This window comes from Pipistrellus hanaki (genome assembly GCF_964339955.1).
Source record: "Pipistrellus hanaki genome assembly, chromosome: 21".
Taxonomy (NCBI): Eukaryota; Metazoa; Chordata; class Mammalia; order Chiroptera; family Vespertilionidae; genus Pipistrellus; species Pipistrellus hanaki.
The window spans coordinates 5357587-5379565 of NC_140523.1; the positions used below are offsets into that span (position 1 = coordinate 5357587).

Here is a 21979-nt window from a genome sequence, read left to right on the forward strand (position 1 = left end):
GGGGAGACTGCTGGATGCATCCCACTCTAACTTATTTTGACGTGTATTACACACACACACCGACTGTTTAGAGATCCCACTCGTGCAGAGCCCTACTGTGTCATTTTATGTTCCTGTTCAAGAGAGAAGTTTACTTAGCAATAATTATAAATAAATGGATATTCTTTAGCGAGGCGGCTGCGGGTGGTTCTTCCCGCGGTTCTCGGGGACCTGGTCCTTCCCCCACACACACACAAGGAACTCCTAACTGAGCTTTGCAGCCCGCCCAGCTGGTGTGGCTCAGTGGTTAAGCCTCGACCTATAGACCAGAAGGTCAAGGTTCGATTCCCGGTCAGGGCACATGCCTGTGGTGGTTGTGGGCCCCATCCCCAGTCGGGGGCGTGCGGGAGGCAGCCGACGCATGGTTCTCTCTCATTGATGTTTCTGTCTCTCCCTTTCCCTTCCTCCCTGAAATCAGTAAATATATATATATATCAGTAAATATATATATATTCTCTCAGTAAATATATATAAATATATTTATATAAATATATAAATATATATATATTTACTGATTTCAGGGAGGAAGGGAAAGGGAGAGACAGAAACATCAATGAGAGATGTTTTTTTTTTTTTTTTAAATATATTTTATTGATTTTTTTTTTACAGAAAGGAAGAGAGAGGGACAGAGAGTTAGAAACATCGATGAGAGAGAATCATCGATCAGCTGCCTGCTGCACACCCGCTACTGGGGATGTGCCCGCAACCAAGGTCCATGCCCTTGACCGGAATCGAACCCCGGACCCCTTCAGTCCGCAGGCCGACGCTCTATCCACTGAGCCAAACCGCTTTTGGCTATATATATATTTTTTAAAAACTTTGCAGCCCTGCCGAAACCCCCTGCGTCAGCCTGCAGACTGAAAAGTCCCGGGTTCGATTCCGGTCAAGGGCACGTACCTTGGTTGCGGGCACATCCCCAGTAGGGGGTGTGCAAGAGGCAGCTGATCGATGACTCTCTCTCATCGATGTTTCTAACTCTCTGTCCCTCTCTCTTTCTCTCTGTAAAAAATCAGTAAAATATATTTTATAAAAAGCTTTGCAGCCCTACCCAGCAGGGGAGGGCTCTCTGGGGACCGGGGGAGACCCACACCATCCTTAGCACCCACCAGAGTGAACCCCCGGCAGAGCCAGGCACCCCCAGGGAGCTGCTCCAAGCCCAAGCCGGGGGAGGGGGGAGGCGGGAGGGGGGAGGAGGCAGACCAGGGCCCCAGAACCCCCACCGCCTGCAGACAAGAGCAGCTTTCCCCCCTCGCCCACCAGCGGGCCCAGGACAGAAGCCAGCTCACCGGGCCGAGCCGGGCTTCCAGGCTGCGCATTCTGGGGGGCTGCCAGCCCTGTGCTGCCGATGGCACGCGGGCCGAAACCCCCAGCTTCCCCCCGGAGCTCGGCCTGGCAGAGGGAGTGTGCCAGCCTGCCTTCCCATGGCCCCGGGAGCCCATGGCCATGACCTAGGAAGATGGTCCTTGGGACAGAAGGGGGCGCCAGTGCGTGCGTGTGCGTGAGCGTGTGAGTGTGTGTGTGCGTGTGAGTGAGTGTGTGTGTGTGTGTGTGTGTACGTGTGTGTGTGTGGCGACAGCCCATCTCAAAGCTACCAAGGTCCTCCCCAACTGTTGGGTTTCATGTGAGAGTGTGTGTGTGTGTGTGTGTGTGTGTGTGTGTGTGGCTATAGCCCATCTCAAAGCTACCAAGATCCTCCCCAACTGTTGGGTTTCGTGTGTGCGTGTGTGTGTGCATGTGTGTGTGTGCGTGTGTGTGTGTGTGTGGCTACAGCCCATCTCAAAGCTACCAAGATCCTCCCCAACTGTTGGGTTTTGTTTGTGTGTGTGTGTGTATGTGTGTGTGTGTGTGTGTGTGTGTGTGTGGCTACAGCCCATCTCAAAGCTACCAAGGTCCCCAACTGTTGGGTTTCGTGTGCGTGTGTGCATGTGCGTGTGCGTGTGTGTGTGTGTGTGTGTGTGTGGCTACAGCCCATCTCAAAGCTACCAAGATCCTCCCCAACTGTTGGGTTTTGTTTGTGTGTGTGTATGTGTGTGTGTGTGTGTGTGTGTGTGTGTGTGTGTGTGGCTACAGCCCATCTCAAAGCTACCAAGGTCCCCAACTGTTGGGTTGCAGTTGCTCTGAGAGTCCCCCCCAACACGTGGGAAATGGACTCAGGATTGCCAACTCTTTGTTTATCAAGTGAACATGGTACACCCTCCCCCGGAAGTTTTGACACCAAAAGTGTGCCAGGAGGACAGCCCTGGGAAGGGGGTCTGTTTCGCCCTATACAAACGCGCTAGCTTTATTGTCCTAGTTTTGTTAACGAAGGGAGGAGGGGGCCCGGCCGGCGTGGCGCCGTGGTTAAGAATCAACCCACCAACCAGGAAGTCACAGCTGGATTCCCGGTCAGGGCACACCCAGGACGGTGGGCTCGATCCCCAGTAGGGGGCGTGCAGGAGGCAGGTGATCCATGATGCTCTCTGATCACCCATGCCTCTCTCCCTCCCTCTCTCTCTCTTTCTGAAATCAATAAAAACATACATGCAAAACAGAAAAAAAGAAAAAGAAAAAGAATTGAGGAGATGAACTCAGGTCCGGGGCCCTATTCATATCCCAGCACCCAGCACCCAGAAGCTGCGAGTGGAGAACCAGAGTCGGCTGCCAAGGCAGGGGTGCCTGTTTTCAGTACCAAGAACAGGGCAAGGGGCCGAAACCAGTGTGGCTCAGTGGATAGAGCATCGGCCTGCGGACTGAAAGGTCCCGGGTTCCATTCCGGTCAAGGGCATGGACCTTGGTTGCGGGCACATCCCCAGTGGGGGGTGTGCAAGAGGCAGCTGATTGATGATTCTCTCTCATGGATGTTTCTCTCTATCCCTCTCTCTTCCTCTCTGTAAAAAAATCAATAAAATATATATATATATATATTTTAATCTGAACAATAAAGATTTAATAAAATTATGTATATATTATATATATATATATTATATATATATATATTTTTAAAAAGAACAGGGCAAGGGGTCTGGAGATGTTTAGAAGGTGAACACTGGACAGAAAAAGGAAAATACAACCTCAATCGATGGAGAAGTGATGACCCCCCCAAACGATAGAAGAACCAAGCTAGGGAATTCCAGGGGACCCCACAAGCCTGCGACCACAGAGTCACAGCGGCTACTGAGGTAGCCCCTTTTAGAATCCTGCTCAGTCCCCTCTCCCCACGGGGACCCCCAGACCGGATGGAGCCCAGGACAGACCTCCTGTGGCCTGAGCCCTGGGGAGCCCTGCCTTCTGATGGCCCCCCGGGCCCCAGCTGCCTCCTCCCGAGGGACAAACACAGCAGACAGCCTAAACCGGTGTGGCTCAGTGGATAGAGCGTCGGCCTGTGGACTGAAGGGTCCCGGGTTCCATTCCCGTCAAAGGCATGTACCTGGGTTGTGGGCACATTCCCAGTAGGGGGTGTGCAGGAGGCAGCTGATCGATGATTCTCTCTCATCCATGTTTCTAACTATCTCTCTTCCTCTCTGTAGAAAATCGATATATATATATATATATATATATATATATTTTTTTTTTTTTAAACGTATTTTATTGATTTTTTACAGAGAGGAAGAGAGAGGGATAGAGAGTTAGAAACATCAATGAGAGAATCATCGATCAGCTGCCTTTTGTACCCCCTACCGGGGATGTGCCCGCAACCAAGGTACATGCCCTTGCCCGGAATCGAACCCGGGACCTTTCAGTCCGCAGACCGACGCTCTATCCACTGAGCCACACGGGTTTCGGCAAAAATATATATATATATTTTTTAAAAAACCACAGCAGACGGCTTTGTGAAGAGGTTTTAGTAGCTAAGGAACGGCACCACGTGTTCCGAGGCCATCTCAATGACAGTATGCGGGACATACTGACGGGCTGAGGTAAGACACACGGCCCCCCGCTCCCGGCCCCACCGCCAGGGGAAACGCCGGAGACCGGGACAGACGTGTCGCTTATAAAAAGTGTCCCCCCCCTCCCCGAAAGGCCTCCCGAGGGGGCTGAGGCTCACCCTCCGTGAGTCCGGGGCCGGGGCCTGCCGCCGCCGCGGCCACCCTGGCCGGGGCGCGCTTGCCGCCCCCCTACTTCTGGCCCAGGGCTTTGTCCAGGTTGTTCTTGATGGTGTCCAGGAAGTCCGAGGTGTTCAGGAAGTGTTCGTTGAGCTTCACGCTGCCGAGAGGACGAGAGAAGGCCGCTCGCATAAGGGGCAGAGCCCAAGTTTGGGCATCTTTTTTCTTTTTTCTTTATTTTTTTAAAACATATTTTATTGATTTTACACAGAGAGGAATTGAGAGGGACAGAGAGTTAGAAACGTCGATGAGAGAGAAACATTGACCAGCTGCCTCCTGCACACCCCCCCACTGGGGATGTGCCCGCAACCAAGGTCCATGCCCTTGACCGGAATCGAACCCGCGACCCTTCAGTCCGCAGGCCGATGCTCTCTATCCACTGAGCCAAACCGGTCCCAGCTTTTTTTTTCTTTTTAATATACCGCATTTTCCGGCGTATAAGACGACTTTTGAAACGAAAAAAAGTCAACCGAAAATCGGAGGGCAAAAGACCAAAATGGCACAAAAAATTACCTGCAGATCTTGACGGCAAAGTCTTTTCTTTGAAGTGGGGGGTAGTCTTATACAGCGAATATAGGCCTAAACCTATGTTTTAACTGTAAAATTAGGGGGTCGTCTTATACGCCAGAAAATACGGTACTTTATTGATTTTTTTTTTACAAAGAGGAAGAGAGGGGGACAGAGAGCTAGAAACATCGATGAGAGAGCATCATCGATCAGCTGCCTCCAGCACACCACCCACTGGGGATGTGCCCGCAACCAAGGTCCATGGCCTTGACCGGAATCGAACCCGGGACCCTTCAGTCCACAGGCTGACGCCCTATCCACTGACCCACACCAGCTTCAGCAGCTTGGGCATCTTGATGGCAGGCCCCCTGCCCCCCCCACTCCCGTGGGGACACATGGCCAGGCCACCTGCAGGTCACAGGTTCCCCCGCTGCTGCCCACCCACCGCCCAGGGTCCCAGCAAAGTCAGCGCTAGCCTGGGAAGGTCTGCCTGTTCTTCTGCAGGTGAACGGGCTGCTGGTACCAGGTCTCTTGGGAGACGCTGGGAGGTGGGTACCAGAGCGGGTGGATGGGGAGCGTGGGCCTGTCTTGCCCTAGGCTCCTGGTGGCAAAGCTGATCGAAGACCAGGGACACACACACACACACACACACACACACACATACCCGCACCCTAGCCCGTGTGGCTCAATGGATAGAACACCAGTCTGCAAACTGAAGGGTCCCGGGTTTGATTCCGTTCCAGGGCACATGCCCCGGTTGCGGACTCCATCCCCAGTAGGGGGCGTGCAGGAGGTAGCCCATCCGTGATTCTCTCTCATCATGGATGTTTCTCTCTTTCTCTCTCCCCCTTCCTCTCTGAAATCAATAACAATTAAAAAAAGACGGGGGTAGGGGGTCTCTAAGAAGGGTCCCTCAGCTTCTGCCCACTGGCCAACCCCCAGGCCCCGGAAGGCCAGCCCTGCCCTCCGCCCCCCCCCCCGGCCACGCACTTGCTGAGACCGTGGATGCAGCCCGCCAGGTCCTTGGTCATGGCTCCGCTCTCCACCGTCTGCACGCACACCTTCTCCAGGGTCTGGGAAAACCTGCAGGGGAGAGGGGGGCGGGGGGGCGGAGTGAGACCTTGGACTGGCAGCCTCCAGCTCAGACCCTGCCTCGGTGGTCGGCAAACTCATTCTTCCACAGAGCCACACATCCACGGGACAACGACTGACATGTCTTTGGAGAGCCACATTTTTTTACACTCAAATTTCTTCTCACGCCACGTCTTCAACATATAGACTCGCCCAGGCCATGGTATTTTGTGGAAGAGCCACCCTCCAGGGGCCAGAGAGCCGCCTGTGGCTCGCGAGCCGCCGTTTGCCTACCACAGTGTTCTGGGCTCACCTCATGAGGTCCTGGTTCCCGTCCAGCTTGCCCCGGTGCTCCAGGCCTCGAGTCCAGGCAAAGATGCTGGCGATGGGGTTGGTGCTGGTAGGCCGGCCCTGGGGGCAGGAGGCACGGGAGGGAATTAAGAGCCCTAAGGCCAAGGAAGCCATACCAGCAGCTGCGTGTCACTGAGGGATGCCCAGGACCAAACCAGAGACGGCCGGACCTACATCACCACCATTTGTCCACCAACCAGATCTGAAATAGCACGGCTGACATGGACACATAAGGAACTGTTTGACATGGAAATGGGGACTCAGAAGAACTGTTGGCCCAGAAAGGAAGTCACTACAGACTGATTCACCGGCCTCTCAGCATAACCATAATATGGCCTGTCTCAGTTTCCGTTCTTACAAGGGTCTTTCTTAGATCACATGATCTCACACATCTAGAGGAATTAATGAACAACATACACTGACGAACAAAAAACTGACCCAGAGACAGAGAAGCAGCGAGCAGACTCTCAAACCTCAGAGGGAAGGCAGGGGAGGGTGGGGGGTAAGGAGGAGAGATCAACCAAAGGACTTGTGTGCATGCCTGTGGGCCTGGCCAGTGGCCATGGACAACAGGGGGGTGGGGGCATATGTGGGGAGGGGTTTGGGATGGGAATGGGGGGGATGAGGACAATTATGTGATACTATAATCAATAATAAAAAAAAAAAAGGCCAACAAAGGGGGCGACCTGGAGGCAGCTTCCCACACCTAGACCCACAGGGCCAGGCCCCCCCACTCCCAACCCACATGGCCGTGCTCCCCACGCTCACCTTCTGGTGCTCCCGGTAGTGGCGCGTGACTGTCCCGTGAGCAGCCTCAGCCTCGATGGTCTTCCCGTCGGGGCAGACCAGCACGGAGGTCATCAGGCCCAGCGAGCCGAAGCCTGAGGGGTGGGAAGGGCCTCTGTCTGAGTGTGGGTGCCCCTCCTCGGGTAACCTGGATCCAGCCCACCTGCCTTCTGGCTGTCACTCAACTTTAAGACCCCGCCCACCTGCCTTCTGGCTGTCACTCAACTTAAGACCCCGCCCACCTGCCTCCTGGCTGTCACTCAACCGAAGACCCCGCCCACCTGCCTTCTGACTGTCACTCTCAACTTAAGACCCCGCCCACCTGCCTTCTGGCTGTCACTCAACTTAAGACCCCGCCCACCTGCCTTCTGACACTCACTCAACTTAAGACCCCGCCCACCTGCCTTCTGGCTGTCACTCAACTTAAGACATCGCCCACCTGCCTTCTGGCTGTCACTCAACTAAAGACCCCGCCCACCCGCCTTCTAGCTGTCACTCAATTTTAAGACCCTGCCCACCTGCCTTCTAGCTGTCACTCAACTAAAGACCCCTCCCACCTGCCTCCTGGCTGTCACTCAACTTAAGACCCGCCCACCTGCCTTCTGACTGTCACTCAACTAAAGACCCCGCCCACCTGCCTCCTGGCTGTCACTCAACTGAAGACCCCGCCCACCTGCCTTCTGGCTGTCACTCAACTTAAGACCCCGCCCACCCAGAGAGGGCAAGGCACTGTTTCCGGTTTCCCACCCCCCCCAGGTCATGGGACTCCAGGGCCCAGCCCAGGGCAGAGGGGCCCTCTCAGGAGGCTTGGAGCTGGCCCTTTAGCATAAACAGGTTTTCCATCTCAAACTCCCCCTCCTGCAAATATTTAGTTTGCTTTGCAAAAGGCGGGATTTGATTTGCAAAAGAGGGGATTGGAAGCGGAACACCTGTGTCTGGGGCCCCGCCTCCAGGTGTCCCACCGCCCGTGGCCCCCGGGGCCCAAGAGCCCACAGAGCTCCGCACCAGGCCCACTGGAGCGGAAGGAAGCCTGCAGACAGCACTTCCCAGCGCCCGCTTTCTCGGCTGCTCTTGCCAGCTCCTGGCAAGCAAGCTCTGTGATGTGTTCCCGAAGCTTCCCAGATGCACGTGGGAAGCTTTTCTGCTGCCACGGTCCCCGCGGCACCAAAGAGCTGTCCAGACCCAAGGAAGGAAAATCCTCTGGGGAAATGCTCTGTCCGGGGAGTTTTGCTGCTGGCCCAGGGGGAGGGGGTCCCCTCTCCATGGTTACCTGGACCTTCCCACGCACCAATTCCTTATCTATCTAGGGGTCCCTGCCACGCCTTTCTCTCGCCTGCGGTGGCTTTTCATCCTCCCAGCCCTGAGGGGAATCGTTCTACGGAGGGGATCACCACTGAGCTTTGCAAACTAAAGCCGGAGGCCAGGCTGCGAGGAGGGAAAGGCAGAAGGACCCAAAGCTTTGTAAACCCATTGGGGGGTTTCTTATGGTTCCTCTCTGCTGGAATGTAGGGCTGAGGGTTTTCCCATCTTCCGTGGTATTCTCCTATGTCTGAAAGGTTTATGGTGCACGCCCTAGCCGGTGTGGCTCAGTGGATAGAGCGTCGGTCTGCACACTGAAGGGTCCCGGGTTCAATTCCGGTCAAGGGCACATAACCATGGTCGCAGGCTCCTCTCTGGCCCAGGCCCTGGTCGGGGTGCATGCAGGAGGCAACCAATCGATGTGTTTCTCTCACATCCATATTTCTCTGTGTCTTTCCCTCTCTCTAAAAATCAATGTAAAAATGTCCTCTGGTGAGGATTACATAAACAAATAAAAGGTTTACTGCACAAAACAAATTCTCTGCAATTTAAAGAGCACCCGCCCCTAGCGGGTGGCTCAATGGATAGAGCGTTGGCCTGAGGACTGAAGGGTCCCGGGTTCGATTCCGGACAAGGGGCATGTACCTTGGTTGCGGGCACATCCCGAGTGGGGAGGTGTGCAAGAGGCAGCTGATTGATGTTTCTCATCCATGTTTCTAACTCTCTATCCCTCTCTCTTCCTCTCTGTGAAAAATCAATAAAATATATATTTTTTAAAAAATACTTAAAATAATAATAATAATACAGAGCACCCAGTTTGCTCAATCCCATTTGGTTCCACCTAGTTCCTCGGCCCCTCCCTGGACAGGGACCTCGGGGTCAACACGCCTAGCCCCTGAGAAAACTTTAAGTCCCATGTCCACCTTTCTCTTCAACGACAGCCTTAGTAACCAAATTTGCGATCCTCACTCAGCTCCCAGGGAGCTCCTGCCCCCTGCTGTCCACAGGGGACATTGCAACCAGCCGGCAACCCCGGGCGCTGCTGCTACACTCGGGGACCTCTTCTGTCTACCCAAAGGATCTAAACGTGACCTCGGCCAGCGAGGCCGAAGGACCCATCCCCACGGGGAGCAGGGGTGCTCCCGGCGTACCCTGGGCCAGGATGTCCGACTGCACGTCTCCATCATAGTTCTTGCAGGCCCACACAAAGCCGCCTGAAGACTTGAGCACCTGAGCCACCATGTCATCAATGAGCCGGTGCTCGTACCAGATCTTATTCTTCTCGAACTCGGTCTTATAGTGCCTGGAAGCAGAGGGGCCTGTTGCGGGGGGAGGAAGGCGGGGGGAAGGGAGGCTGACAGATTGGGGATCCCTTCCTGAGCCAAATGCATTATGGGTAGGATGAGGGCCGGGGCGGGCCGGGGGACCAGGAGGAGCGAGGGCCGGGGCATTGTAGAAAGGGAGCGGCTGTTACTTCTCATAGATTTCCTGGAAGATGTCCTTGAAGCGCCCGTCGTAGGCCTTCAGGATGGTGTTCTTCGTGCTCATGTACAGCGGCCACTTCTTCTGGATGGCGTACTGGAAGCAGCTGTGCGCGAACCCCGAGATGGACTGCAGGGAGGAAGACGGGTGTCAGGCACGGTCCCTACCCCCCAGGGCCAGGCCCCACCCGGGATGGCACCCCTTCCCTCCACGCAACCCTCTCTTGGAATCTGGGTTCATGCAGCCACGTTCAGCGAGCATTTGTTGTTGCTTTTTTTTTTATATATATATATATATTTTTTATTGATTTCAGAAAGGAAGAGGGAGGGAGAGGTGGAAACATCAATGATGAGAGAGAATTAATGATCTGATGCCTCTTGCACACCCCCTCCTGGGGATCGAACCCACAACCCGGGCATGTGCCCTGTCCGGGAACTGAACCGTGACCTCCTGGTTCATGGGTTGAGGCTCAACCACTGAGCCACACCAGCTGGGCTGATCTGTTGTTTCTGCTTCCTCCCCCTTCTGGGAGGACTCAGACCCCCCAGCTTTGTGTTGGAAAAGCTAACCTCCCGCTCTGCCATTCGTAGACCCTATGGCTGGGATGGGACCTGTCTCTCGACTCTGGGTATGTCTGGTTTATCCAATCAGAGCGCCTCCCTCTCTTGGGGGCCTCTGTGATTGGCTAAGGGGTGGTCACGTGATTCGGGCTAGCACTTTTGGCGGGAACCAGTGGAACTGGCAGAGATAAGCCTGGAGCGGAGAAGCCAGGCTAGGGGAGACTCTGGGTGTGTCTGGCTTATCCAATCAGAGCGCCTCCTCTCTCTTTGGGGCCTCTGTGATTGGCTCAGAGGTAGTCACGTGATTCGGGCTAGAACTTTGGCGGGAACCAGTGGAGCTGGCAGAGATGAGCCCCTGAGGAGACTCTGGGTGTGTCTGGCTTATCCAATCAGAGCTCCTCCTCTCTCCGGGGGGGGGGGGGGGGGGGGCCTCAGTGATTGGCTCAGAGGTGGTGGTCATGTGACTCGGGCTAGGACTTTGGCGGGAACCAATGGCGCTGGTTCCAGAGATGAGCCCGGAGCAGAGAAGCCAGGCTGGGGGAGAGAGAAGCTCAGGCTCTGTGCCCACCTCACCTCGTCGGTGTTGTACATGCCCATGCCCACGCCGCCGGCGGGGAAGTTGAACACCTCCCACTCCTTGGCGCCGCTGCCATCCTTCGGCGTGAACACCATCTTGAAGGTGCCGGCCCGGTCAACCACGAAGTCCGTGGCCTTGTACTGCAGAGGCGAGAGGGTGGCTCAGGCTGTGGCTCCAGATTGGGGGGTGTCCAGGCCAGCAGAGCCCCAACTCCCGCGTCGGCCCACCTGGTCGCCATGGGCGTGCCTGCCGATGGTGATGGGCATGGTCCAGCCGGGGACGAGGCGAGGGATGTTCTTGCAGATGATGGGCTCCCGGAAGACGGTGCCCCCGAGGATGTTCCGGATGGTTCCGTTGGGGCTCTTCCACATCTTCTTCAGCTTGAACTCTGGGGGAGCAGAGAGGAAGTGGCCCCACCACAGCCCTCCCACTTTCCGGCCGGAATCTGGAACCCGAGCAAGAGTGCAGCCAGGGGAGGGGCCTACAGATGATTCCGGGGGAGAGTCATGCTTCTCAGCCTTTCTGATGCCGCGACCCTTGACCCCCCCCCCCAAACCATAAAATTATTTTCGTTGCTACTTCATAAATGTAATTTTGCTACTGTTTTTTTTTTTTTTTAATATATTTTATTGATTTTTTTACAGAGAGGAGGAGAGAGGGATAGAGAGCTAGAAACGTTGATGAGAGAGAAACATCGACCAGCTGCCTCTTGCACACCCCCCACCGGGGATGTGCCCGCAACCAAGGTTCATGCCCTTGACCGGAATCGAACCCGGGACCTTTCAGTCCGCAGACCGATGCTCTACCACTGAGCCAAACTGGTTTCGGCTGTAATTTTTGCTACTGTTAATGAAAACCGAAGCCAGCCCCTTCCCTGCCCCTCCCCGGCCCCATCTACAGGGACCCTGCCCCCAGGCAGCCCCAGGGAGACTGGGTGTATCTGGCTAATCCAATCAGAGCGCCTCCTCTCTCTTGGGGCCTCTGTGATTGGCTCAGAGGTGGTCACGTGCCCCCATACCTTCCACCCGGGCCTCATCGGGAGTGATGGTGGCGCACTTGACAGCCACGCTGTACTTCTGGGTGGCCAACGCCGAGTCGATGGTGACCTGGTCGTCGGTCTTGTCACGGTTGGGGAGCCCCAGGTCGAAATACTTGAGCTGGACGTCCACGTGGGGCAGGATGAGCTAGAGACAGAGGCCAGGACAAAGCGTCAACCCAGAGACGATGGCTCGGGGGCATGTGCAGGCGGTGGTGGCGGGGGACACTCAGTCAGGGCAGGGACGAGGGCGGGCCAGCAGAGGGAGGGAGAGTCAGCCATCCCTGAGTGGGGCCTGGGCAAAGCGGGCTGGAGACGGGGCCTCCGGGGGCTCACCCCCTAGCATGGACCATAGGCCCCTGCTGTGGCCCATGCACTAACTCAGCCGAACCCCAAACTCCAAGGGCATCGCTATTCTCTAAACCAGGGGTGGGACCCGGCCGGTGTGGCTCAGTAGTTGAGCACTGACCTATGAACCTGGAGGTCACAGTTCGATTACAGTTCAAGGGCACATGCCCAGGTTGCGGGCTCCATCCCCAGTAGGGGGTGTGCAGGGGGCAGCCGATCAATGATTCTCTCTCATCATGGATGTTTCTTTTTTTATTTTATTTAATATTTTATTGATTTTTTTTTTTTTTAGAGAGAGGAAGGGAGAGGGATAGAGAGCTAGAAACATCGATGAGAGAGAAACATCGATCAGCTGCCTCCTGCACACCCCCCCACTGGGGATGTGTCCACAACCAAGGTACATGCCCTTGACCGGAATCGAACCTGGGACCTTTCAGTCCGCAGGCCGACGCTCTATCCACTGAGCCAAACCGGTTTTGGCCTCTCTCATCATTGATGTTTCTATCTCTTTCTTCCTCTCTGACATCGATAAAGAAATATATATTTTAAATAATAATAATAAAAATAAAAAAATAAAAGGTGACTCTAGGCACAGCGGCACCCACACCAGCCCTGCACTCCTTCAATCCTGGAGGCAGCTCATCGGGACAGGGGGGGTGAGGTGGACAGGATATAAGGGCAGCCCCAGATCTGCACACAGACTGAGACACGACGGGAGGCCCAGGCCGCTGCCAGACACATGAGGGGTCTGTTCACAGCGGAAGGATGGGCGGGAGGAGGGACACAGGACTATGGCCACCTACCGCGGGACAGGGGCACCTGGTGATGGGGGGGCCTGGAGCGAGATGGGGGGGCCTGGAGCGAGGTGGGGGGGCCTGTGATGGGGAGGAGCGCTGAGCCCGGCCGGCCCCGGGGAGAGCCACCTTGTCCTTTTTAAAAATATATATATTTTATTGATTTTGTACAGAGAGGGAGAGAGATAGTCAGAAACATCGATGAGAGTCAGCGATCAGCTGCCTCTTGCACACCCCCTACTGGGGATATGCCCGCAACCAAGGTACATGCCCTTGACCGGAATCGAACCCAGGAACTTTCAGTCCCCAAGCCGACGCTCATCTATCCATTGAGCCAAACCAGTTTCGGCCACCTTGTCCTTGATGAACTGCCAGATGATGCGGGTCATCTCGTCGCCGTCCATCTCCACCACCGGCTTGGCCACCTTGATCCTCTTGTCGGCATCTAGTGCGGGGCACAGACACGGCATGAGGCCCCTGCGGGGGAGGGGAGGGAGCCCCCGCCCCCAAGGGGAGAGCAGCGGTCAGCCAGGCCCAGCTGCCCGGCGATCACACCCAGGAACAGCCCTCGGGCAGCTCGGGGACCTGAACCCGCCACTGAGCACGGCCAGCCGGGCCAGCCTGGCCAGTGAGGTCTCCTCCCCGGGGATCTGAAGGCAGAGACGCCGAGCCAGACAGGGCCGCCCTGTCCAGCAGCCGGTCGGGAGAGGCTGTCCCGGGGCTGCTGCCACCTGGTGGCCCAGGGCGACCAGGATCCCCTCTAGTGCAATCCACGCAGTTCTACAAGCTACCCTGTGTCCTTTTTAAATATATATATATATTTATTGATTTTTTTGCAGAGAGGAAGGGAGAGGGATAGAGCAGTGTTTTTCAACCTTTTTTGGGCAAAGGCACACTTTGTCTCATGAAAAAAATCACGAGGCACACCACCATTAGAAAATGTTAAAAAATTTAACTCTGTGCCTATATTGACTATATATAAAGTAATTCTCTTGAATAGGAATCAAATAAACACAAAGAAAGTATTTTATAATTACTTTATTATGAAATATTAAGTAAACAAAATAGTGAAAAATTATAAAATTCTTGTCTTGTCTGCACCTACGGCACACCAGGCAACATCTCGCGGCACACTAGTGTGCTGCAGAACAGCAGTTGAAAAACGCTGGGATACAGAGTTAGAAACATCGATGAGAGAAACATCGATCAGCTGCCTCCTGCATACCCCCCACCTGGGGATGTGCCCACAACCTTGACCGGAATCGAACCCGGGACCCTTCAGTCCGCAGGTCGACGCTCTATCCACTGAACCAAACTGGTTTTGGCCCTAACTCTTTATTAAAAATATATATATTTTATTGATTTTCTACAGAGAGGAAGGGAGAGGGATAGAGAGCTAGAAACATCGATGAGAGAGAAACATCCATCAGCTGCCTCCTGCACGCCCCCACCTGGGGATGTGCCCGCAACCAAGGTACATGCCCTCGACCGGAATCAAACCCGGGACCCTTCTGTCCGCAGGCCGACGCTCTATCCACTGAGCCAAACCGGTTTCGTCTTTTTTTTTTTTTTAATTCTCACCCGAATTGATTTTTTCCCATCGATTCTTAGAGAAAGTGGAAGAGAGAGGGAAAGACAGAGAGAAATATCAATGTGAGACAAATGGATGGGTTGCCTCCTGCATGCGCCTGGGAGACAGGGCGCAGCTTACCACTGAGGTACGTGCCCTTGACAGGAATCGAACCCGGGACCCTTCAGTCCGCAGTTCCGACGCTCTACCCACTGGGCCACACCGGCTAGGGCTTCCTTCCCTGCGTCCTTCTAATAACACGCTCTCACACTCGGCCTGTCACTCACTCCGCCTGTTGCTTGCAACATGAGAACCTGAGCAGCTTGCAACGAGGAGGGATTGTATTAACACCTCCTCCAGGCCAGACAGTGTCCCCGCCCCGACCGCTGACATGATCCCACTCCCTCCTCCCCGGGGGGTATCATCACCTGCAACTTGAAAAAGTGGGGGGGGGTGGGCTGAGGCTCCCGGCTTCCGGTTTGGAAACAGGGGGATTCACACCTTGCAGGAGGGAGGGCACCTGGGAAGGGAAGTCAGGACGGGCCAGGCGGCTCTCAGTCCCGTCAGAGAAGCATCGCCAGACGGGACGAGGGAGAGGGAGGAGCGGGGAAACTGGAGCCAGGGAAGCTCTTCAAGGAAACTCTGACTCGAGAAAAAAAAAAACAAGTCTGGGAAGGGCATTGCAAGGAAAATGCAAAAAAATGGCCCAGTTCTCAGCTGGTGTGGCTCAGTGGATAGAGCGTCGGCCTGCGTACTGAAGGGTCCCCGGGTTTGATTCCGGTCAAGGGCACATGCCCGGGTTGCAGGCTCGATCCCCAGTGTGGGGACGTGCAAGAGGCAGCCGATCAATGATTCCCTGTCATCATGATGTTTCTAGCTCTCTCTCCCTCTCCCTTCCTCTCTGAAATCAATAAAGAAATATATTAAAAAAAAACAAACACAAAAAAACAAACAAAAAACAAACTAGAATCACCATGTGGCCCACCAGTCCTATTTCTGGATATATAGCAGGAAGAATCGAAAGCAGGGTCTTGCACACCCATACTCATAGCAGCATTACGCACAACAGTCAAGAGTGGGGAGCGACAGATGAACGAACAAACCAAAGGTGGCATGGACCTTCAGGAGGAGAACAGGCCCGGCTGGTGTGGCTCAGTGGTTGACTGTCGACCTATGAACCAGGAGGTCACAATTCATTGGATTCCTGGTCAGGGCACAGGCCCAGGTTTCGGGCTCGATCCCCAGTAGGGGGCGTGCAGGAGGCAGCCGATTACTAGTGATTCTTACTCATCGATGTTTCTCTCTCTCTCCCTCTCCCTTCCTCTCTAAAGTCAATAAAAACATTAAAAAAATAAATAAATAAAGGAGAACAGGGCTCGGAAGCTAATCCAGGAGAGTTGAGAAAAGCTTTCCTCCTCGAGGTTGAACAATGTTCATTTTTCCAAGTTTTTCAGACAGGGCTCCTCACCCCCCTTAACCATGGATGCACCTGCTTTCACACTAAAAAGGGTTAGTGACCCGGGACCCACCCCAACCGCTTTGGCTATTTGTTCTTTTGTTACAAATTGCACAAAGGCACGTTCACTTTGTATCTCTTACCATGTGGTATGACTTATATGGCAACATTGCAGCCCTGGCCAGGTAGCTCAGTTAGTTCAAGTGTCAACCAGATACTCCAGTTAGTTGAAGTGTCAACCAGGTAGTCAGTTAAAGAGTCAACCAGATTTCGGATTCAACCCCCCAATCAGGGCACATACAAGAATCTACCAAGGAATGCGTCAATAAGTGGAACAACAAATCGATGTTCCTTTCTCTCTTAAAAAAAAAAAAAAAAAAAAAGTTACCACATTTCCCAAACATTCTTTCAATCCAGCTGTGTTTAACATTTTTAAAAAAACATATATTTTATTGATTTTTTTTTTTTGCAGAGAGGAAGGGAGAGAGATAGAGAGCTGGAAATGTCGATGAGAGAGAAACACCGACCAGCTGCCTCTTGCACACCCCCTACCGGGGATGTGCCTGCAACCAACGTACATGCCCCTGACCGGAATCGAACCTGGGACCTTTCAGTCCGCTGACCGACGCTCTACCACTGAGCCAAACCGGTTTCGGCTGTGTTTAACATTTTTGAGAAGCAACACCTGTGATAAATTAGAAGTAGTATTAAATATGTAAGGATTTAATAACTGAGCTTTTTACAATGCCTGTACCTTACTCAGTATTAAATATATAAGGATTTAATAACTAAGCTTTTTACAATGCCTGTACCTTACTCAGAAGGTCAATAAGCTTCAACACGATATATTTTTTAATAATATATTTTTATGGATTTTTTTACAGAGAGGAGAGGGATAGAGAGCTAGAAACATCGATGAGAGAAAAACATCAATCAGCTGCCCCCTGCATACCCCCTATTGGATATGTGCCCGCAACCAAGGTACATGCCCTTGACCGGAATGGAACCTGGGACCCTTCAGTCTGCAGGCCGATGCTCTATCCACTGAGTCAAACCAGCTTTGGCTCAACGTGATATTTTTTAAAAATATATATTTTATTGATTTTGTACAGAGAGGAAGGGAGAGAGAGAGAGTTAGAAACATCGATGAGAGAGAGTCATCAATCAGCCACCTCTGCACACCCCCTACTGGGGATGTGCCCGCAACCAAGGTACATGCCCTTGACCGGTATGGAACCCGGGACCCTTCAGTCCCCAAGCCGATGCTCTATCCATTGAGCCAAACCGGTCCCGGCTCAACATGATATTTTTAAGGTGGAACGTTCGTGCAATAGAATACTATTCAGCCTTGAAAAGGAAGACCATCCTGCCACACGCACCACAACACACAGGTGAACCTTAAGGGCATGACGCTGAGTGAAACAAGCTAGGCACAGAAAGCCAGATTCACCTCACAGGAGGCGCCTAAAGAAATCAGCCATAGAAACAGAGAGTAGAATGCTGGTTTGCCGGGGGCTGGGGTGAGAGGAATGGGGAATTATCACTTAACGGGTATAAAGGTTTAGTTTTACAAGATGAAAAAGCTTTGGATATTGATTGTACAATAACGAACACGACTGAACACGATTGAACTGCAGACTTGAAAATGGGTAACATGGAAATTTTTGTTATGCATTTGTACAATCCATATATACACTGAGTGGCCAGATGATGATGATCTCTGAACTTGTAATAATCTGGCCACTCAGTGAATATCCTATAGGATAAAAGGCTAATATGCAAATTGTCCCCTGGACCAGGAGTTCGACCAGCAGGCAGGTCGGCTAACCACCCATGTCCCCTCCCCCTGGCCAGGCTGGCTGGACCCCACCCATGCACAAATTCATGCACCAGGCCTCAAATATAAATATAAATAAATATATATACATATATATACATATATACATATATATACACACATATACATATACATATATGTATACATATATACACATATATATAAACGGAGTGGCCAGATTATTATGCGTTCAGAGATCATAATTATCTGGCCACTCAGTGTATATAGAACACCAAGCAAGGATTTATTTTTAGTCTATTTTTATTGATGTCAGAGAGGAAGAGAGAGGGAGAGAGAAACATCAACGATGAGAATCATGGATCGGCTGCCTCCCGCACGCCCCCTACTGGGGATCGAGTTGTAACGCAGGCATGTGCCCTGACCAAGAACTGAACCTGCGACCTCTAGGTTCATGGGTTGACGCTCAACTGCTGACCCACAGCCGTCGGGCCCAAGTTAAGGATTCCAAATCCACCCCCAGTTTTCAAGATCTGCCTGCTGCTGCAAGCTCAGGGCTCACGGTACCCGGAATGACAGCCACCCCCAAGACAACTGCCTCTACTACCCGTGCTCGGCCAGCCTGGCCAGCAGAACAAGGAGCCCCAGTTCCCGGAGCAGTTTTGGAAGACATTCTAGTATTTTCCTCCCTTTCTCTCACACCCGCAGTCCAACCATCAAAAGGCCCTACGGGCTCTTCCTTCAAAATACATCCAGAATCCAACTACATCTCACCTCCCCCAGAGCCACCGCTCAGCTCCCAGCCACCATCCTGATCTCTTGCCAGGTTATACCTCCTGCCAGCTCCCTGAGTGCTAAAATGCAAAGCAGGACCCCTGGCTGGTGTTGCTCAGTGGCTAGAGCATGGGCCTGCAGACTGGAGCGTCCCCAGGTTCGATTCCAGTCAAGGGCACATGCCCGGGTTGTGGGCTCGATCCCCAGGAGGGGGTATCTAGGAGGGAGCCCACCAATGATTCTCTCGCATCATTGATGTTTCTGTCTCTCACCCTCTCCCTTCCTTTCTGAAATCAATTTGATTTGATTTTTTTTTTTAAAGCAAAGCAGGTCATGACATTCCTCTCAAAACCCTGCAAAGCCTCTCCTTTCACTCAGAGTAAAGGCCGAGGTCCTCCAAAATGGCCAGCAAGCCCCTCCTAGCCCCCTCACCTGGCCCTTCTGTCGCTCACCATCATGGACTCTGAGCCACCCTCGTGCACAGACACTTTTCCTCGCTGCTTCTTCCACAGGCAATGGTATAGAACAGGGGTCGGCAAACTCTCTAGTCCACAGAGCCAAAGATCCACAGCACAATGATGGACCTTTCTTCGGAGAGCCACATTTTTTTAAACTTAAACTTCTTCTGGCGCCACTTCTTCAACATAGACTCGCCCAGGCCGTGGTGTTTTGTGGAAGAGCCGCCCTCAAGGGGCCAAAGAGCCGCAGGTGGCTCGCGAGGCGCGGTCTGCCGACTGTGGGTCTAGAACTCCATCCACGGAGACCTCGACCCCTGCAGTTCACTCTTCCTCAGATAACGAAACGCGCCCTTCCTTCTACCCAAACTTTCTCACACACACACACACACCTTCCTTGCGTGCTTGTTCTCCTGTTAGCATGTCACGGTAGTCGGTGTCTATCTTGTTTACTACCTGTCTCCGTTAGAAGTGAAGCTCCATGGCCCTAACTGGTCTGGTTCAGTGGACAGAGCATCAACCTGAGGACGGAAGGGTCCCGGGTTCGATTCCGGTCAAGGGCATGTGCCTTGGTTGTGGGCACATCCCCAGTGGGGGGGAGGGGGGGGGTGCAGGAGGCAGCTGATTGATGTTTCTCTCTCATGGATGTTTCTAAATCTCTGTCCCTCTCCTTTCCTCTCTGTAAAAACATTAATAAAATATATTTTAAAAGAAAAAAAGATCTTATAACCTAATTTATTTATTTTTTTAAAAATATTTTTATTGATTCTTTACAGAGAGGAAGGGAGAGAGAGAGAGAGCTAGAAATGTTGATGAGAGAGAAACATCGACCAGCTGCCTCCTGCACGCCCCCCACTGGGGATGTGCCCGCAACCAACGTACATGCCCCTGACCGGAATCGAACCTGGGACCTTTCAGTCCGCAGACCGACGCTCTACCACTGAGCCAAACCGGTTTTGGCCTAACTTATTTTTTTTAATATGAGCCACAGGAGCTGAAGGCCTGTGAGTTGCCAAACTAGAAAGAGACACGTGCAGGCATCTGCCAGCTGTAGCGCCAGGCTGCCTAAGCCCCACCCCCTTTCCTGCATCAGGCAGCTAAGACTCAGGGTGTTTTAGCCCAAAAATACTCTTTCTGTGTCATCGAGGGAATGCCAACTATGCTGTCTCTGCCAGCGTTGCCAGGTACCGAGCTAGCGGAGGTCAGAATCGTATACCCTCACGTCCAACTCAAATACCAGGCATTCTTCCATGAAGAACCCACTTCTGGAAGGACCTGTTCTTTTGATGTGTTACCAGAATTCAGGCCACTGAGGCGCTTTGTTTGCTTGTTTGCGTGTGGAGGGGGTGGGGTTCTTTAAAAAAAATATGTATTGTATTGATTTTTTTAAATTGATTTTTAATATATTTTATTGATTTTTTTTTTTTTTTTACAGAGAGGAAGGGAGAGAAATAGAGAGTTAGAAACATCCATGAGAGAGAAGCATTGATCAGCCGCCTCCTGCACACCCCCCCCCACTGGGGATGTGCCAGCAACCAAGATACATGGCCTTGCCCGGAATCGAACCTGGGACCCTCGAGTCCACAGGCTGACACTCTATCCATGAGCCAAACCGGTTAGGGCATGTATTGATTTTTTAGAAAGAGAGGAAGAGAGAAACATCGATGTGAGAGTGAAACATCAACTGGCACGCCCCCTACTGGCAATGGAGCCTGAAACCCCTGCCTGATGGGGAATCGAACCCAAACCTTTCGGTGACCAGATGATGCCCAACCAACTGAGCCACACTGGCCAGGCTTTTCCATTTCCTTTCTTTCTTTTTAAAAAGTAAAAAAAAAAAAAAAAAAAAAAAAAATGTCATCAATGCAAAATAAAAAGGAGAATTAGAGTCGGTATATAACTTGCACCATCTTTTGCTGAAGGTAGTGCCTATGGGAAATTTGGTTTGGGGGTACCATGGGATTGGGGGGCCGGCCCTTTATAAACAAATCCTAGACGTTCAAAAGCAGAAATGCACCTTTTCTCCTTGGCAAATGGGGGTGGGGGGTGGGGGGTGTGTGTGTGCTGGGGCCCCAACCCTAGCCAGCTGCTCCCACACCGGGTTAAAGATTACCTACCCTGGCAGTGCAGCCAGGCTGCCTGGGCCCCACCCCCTCTTCCTCACTCTCCTGGCTCACCCCAAGGGGCCCCCGGCCCAGGGGAGGAGAGGGGATTCCGTGACCACAGGCATCAGACAGGGCCACCGGACCCTACATTGTTCCCTGCCCTTTGTGTAGCGGGCGATGGAGAGAGAGCCAGGGTTGCAGGCAGGCAGTGCCCACATACCAGCAGGGGCAGCCTACGTGGATCATGGAGGTTTGGGCTACGTCCAGCTTCCCATCCGGGAGCTAAGGGTACCACATTAGCTGTGAACAAAGTCTCCGCACGGCATGCATGAGCCAGGCAGGGCCAGTCCGCGAGAAAAGGCAGCAAGGACAGGGCCTCAAGTGCAGCGACAAGGAGAAAGGAGGGGGAGTCCAAACAAAGGGGGAAATGAAAAAAAAAAAAAAAGCACGCTTCTCCAGCTGTCGCATAAAAATGGCTCCAAAAATAGCTGACGAGGACCTGGCAGCCAGGAGGGGTGACAGCGCCGCTTGGCTGGAAAGGAACGGGAAGTGCATGCCTCCTCCCTCTCCCGCCTTTGTCTGAGCAGAAGCAGCTCGCGGGGTGCACCAGCCCCCCCATTCGGTTGTTCGTCTCCAGCCAGCGCGGGGGGATCCCCTCCTGGTCCCGGATCCACCCCCCCAGCACCTCCATATATAGTTATATCGGGTGCACGAGGCAGCCCCGAGCTCTCCCCCCACCCCCCCTAAACCCCCGCGCGCAGGGCCGCAGGGCTGGCATCGCCCGGGCCACCAGTTGCCACCGTCCTTCAAGTCGCCACCGCTGCGCCTGGTGCGGCCTGGGAACTCGGGGCAGGGGGCGCCCGGAAGCGAGGCCGCCCCCACCCCCCTCCCG

At 53.3% G+C, this 21979-nt stretch overlaps 1 protein-coding gene across 1 annotated transcript in view; it reads right to left on the bottom strand.

Annotated features, from left to right (window-relative positions):
- Positions 1 to 3844: 3844 nt before the first annotated feature.
- The window catches only part of IDH2 (isocitrate dehydrogenase (NADP(+)) 2), an 18521-nt gene continuing 386 nt past the window's right edge, over positions 3845 to 21979 (bottom strand). The window contains exons 2-11 of the mRNA XM_084869218.1: positions 13286 to 13377; positions 11773 to 11938; positions 10982 to 11142; positions 10751 to 10894; positions 9610 to 9746; positions 9287 to 9438; positions 6819 to 6931; positions 6013 to 6110; positions 5619 to 5711; positions 3845 to 4221 (exon numbers count right to left, since the gene is read on the bottom strand). Of these exons, the coding sequence (XP_084725344.1) occupies positions 4134 to 4221; positions 5619 to 5711; positions 6013 to 6110; positions 6819 to 6931; positions 9287 to 9438; positions 9610 to 9746; positions 10751 to 10894; positions 10982 to 11142; positions 11773 to 11938; positions 13286 to 13377 (1244 nt within the window). The 3' untranslated portion in view covers positions 3845 to 4133. The remainder of the gene's footprint in view (positions 4222 to 5618; positions 5712 to 6012; positions 6111 to 6818; positions 6932 to 9286; positions 9439 to 9609; positions 9747 to 10750; positions 10895 to 10981; positions 11143 to 11772; positions 11939 to 13285; positions 13378 to 21979) is intronic.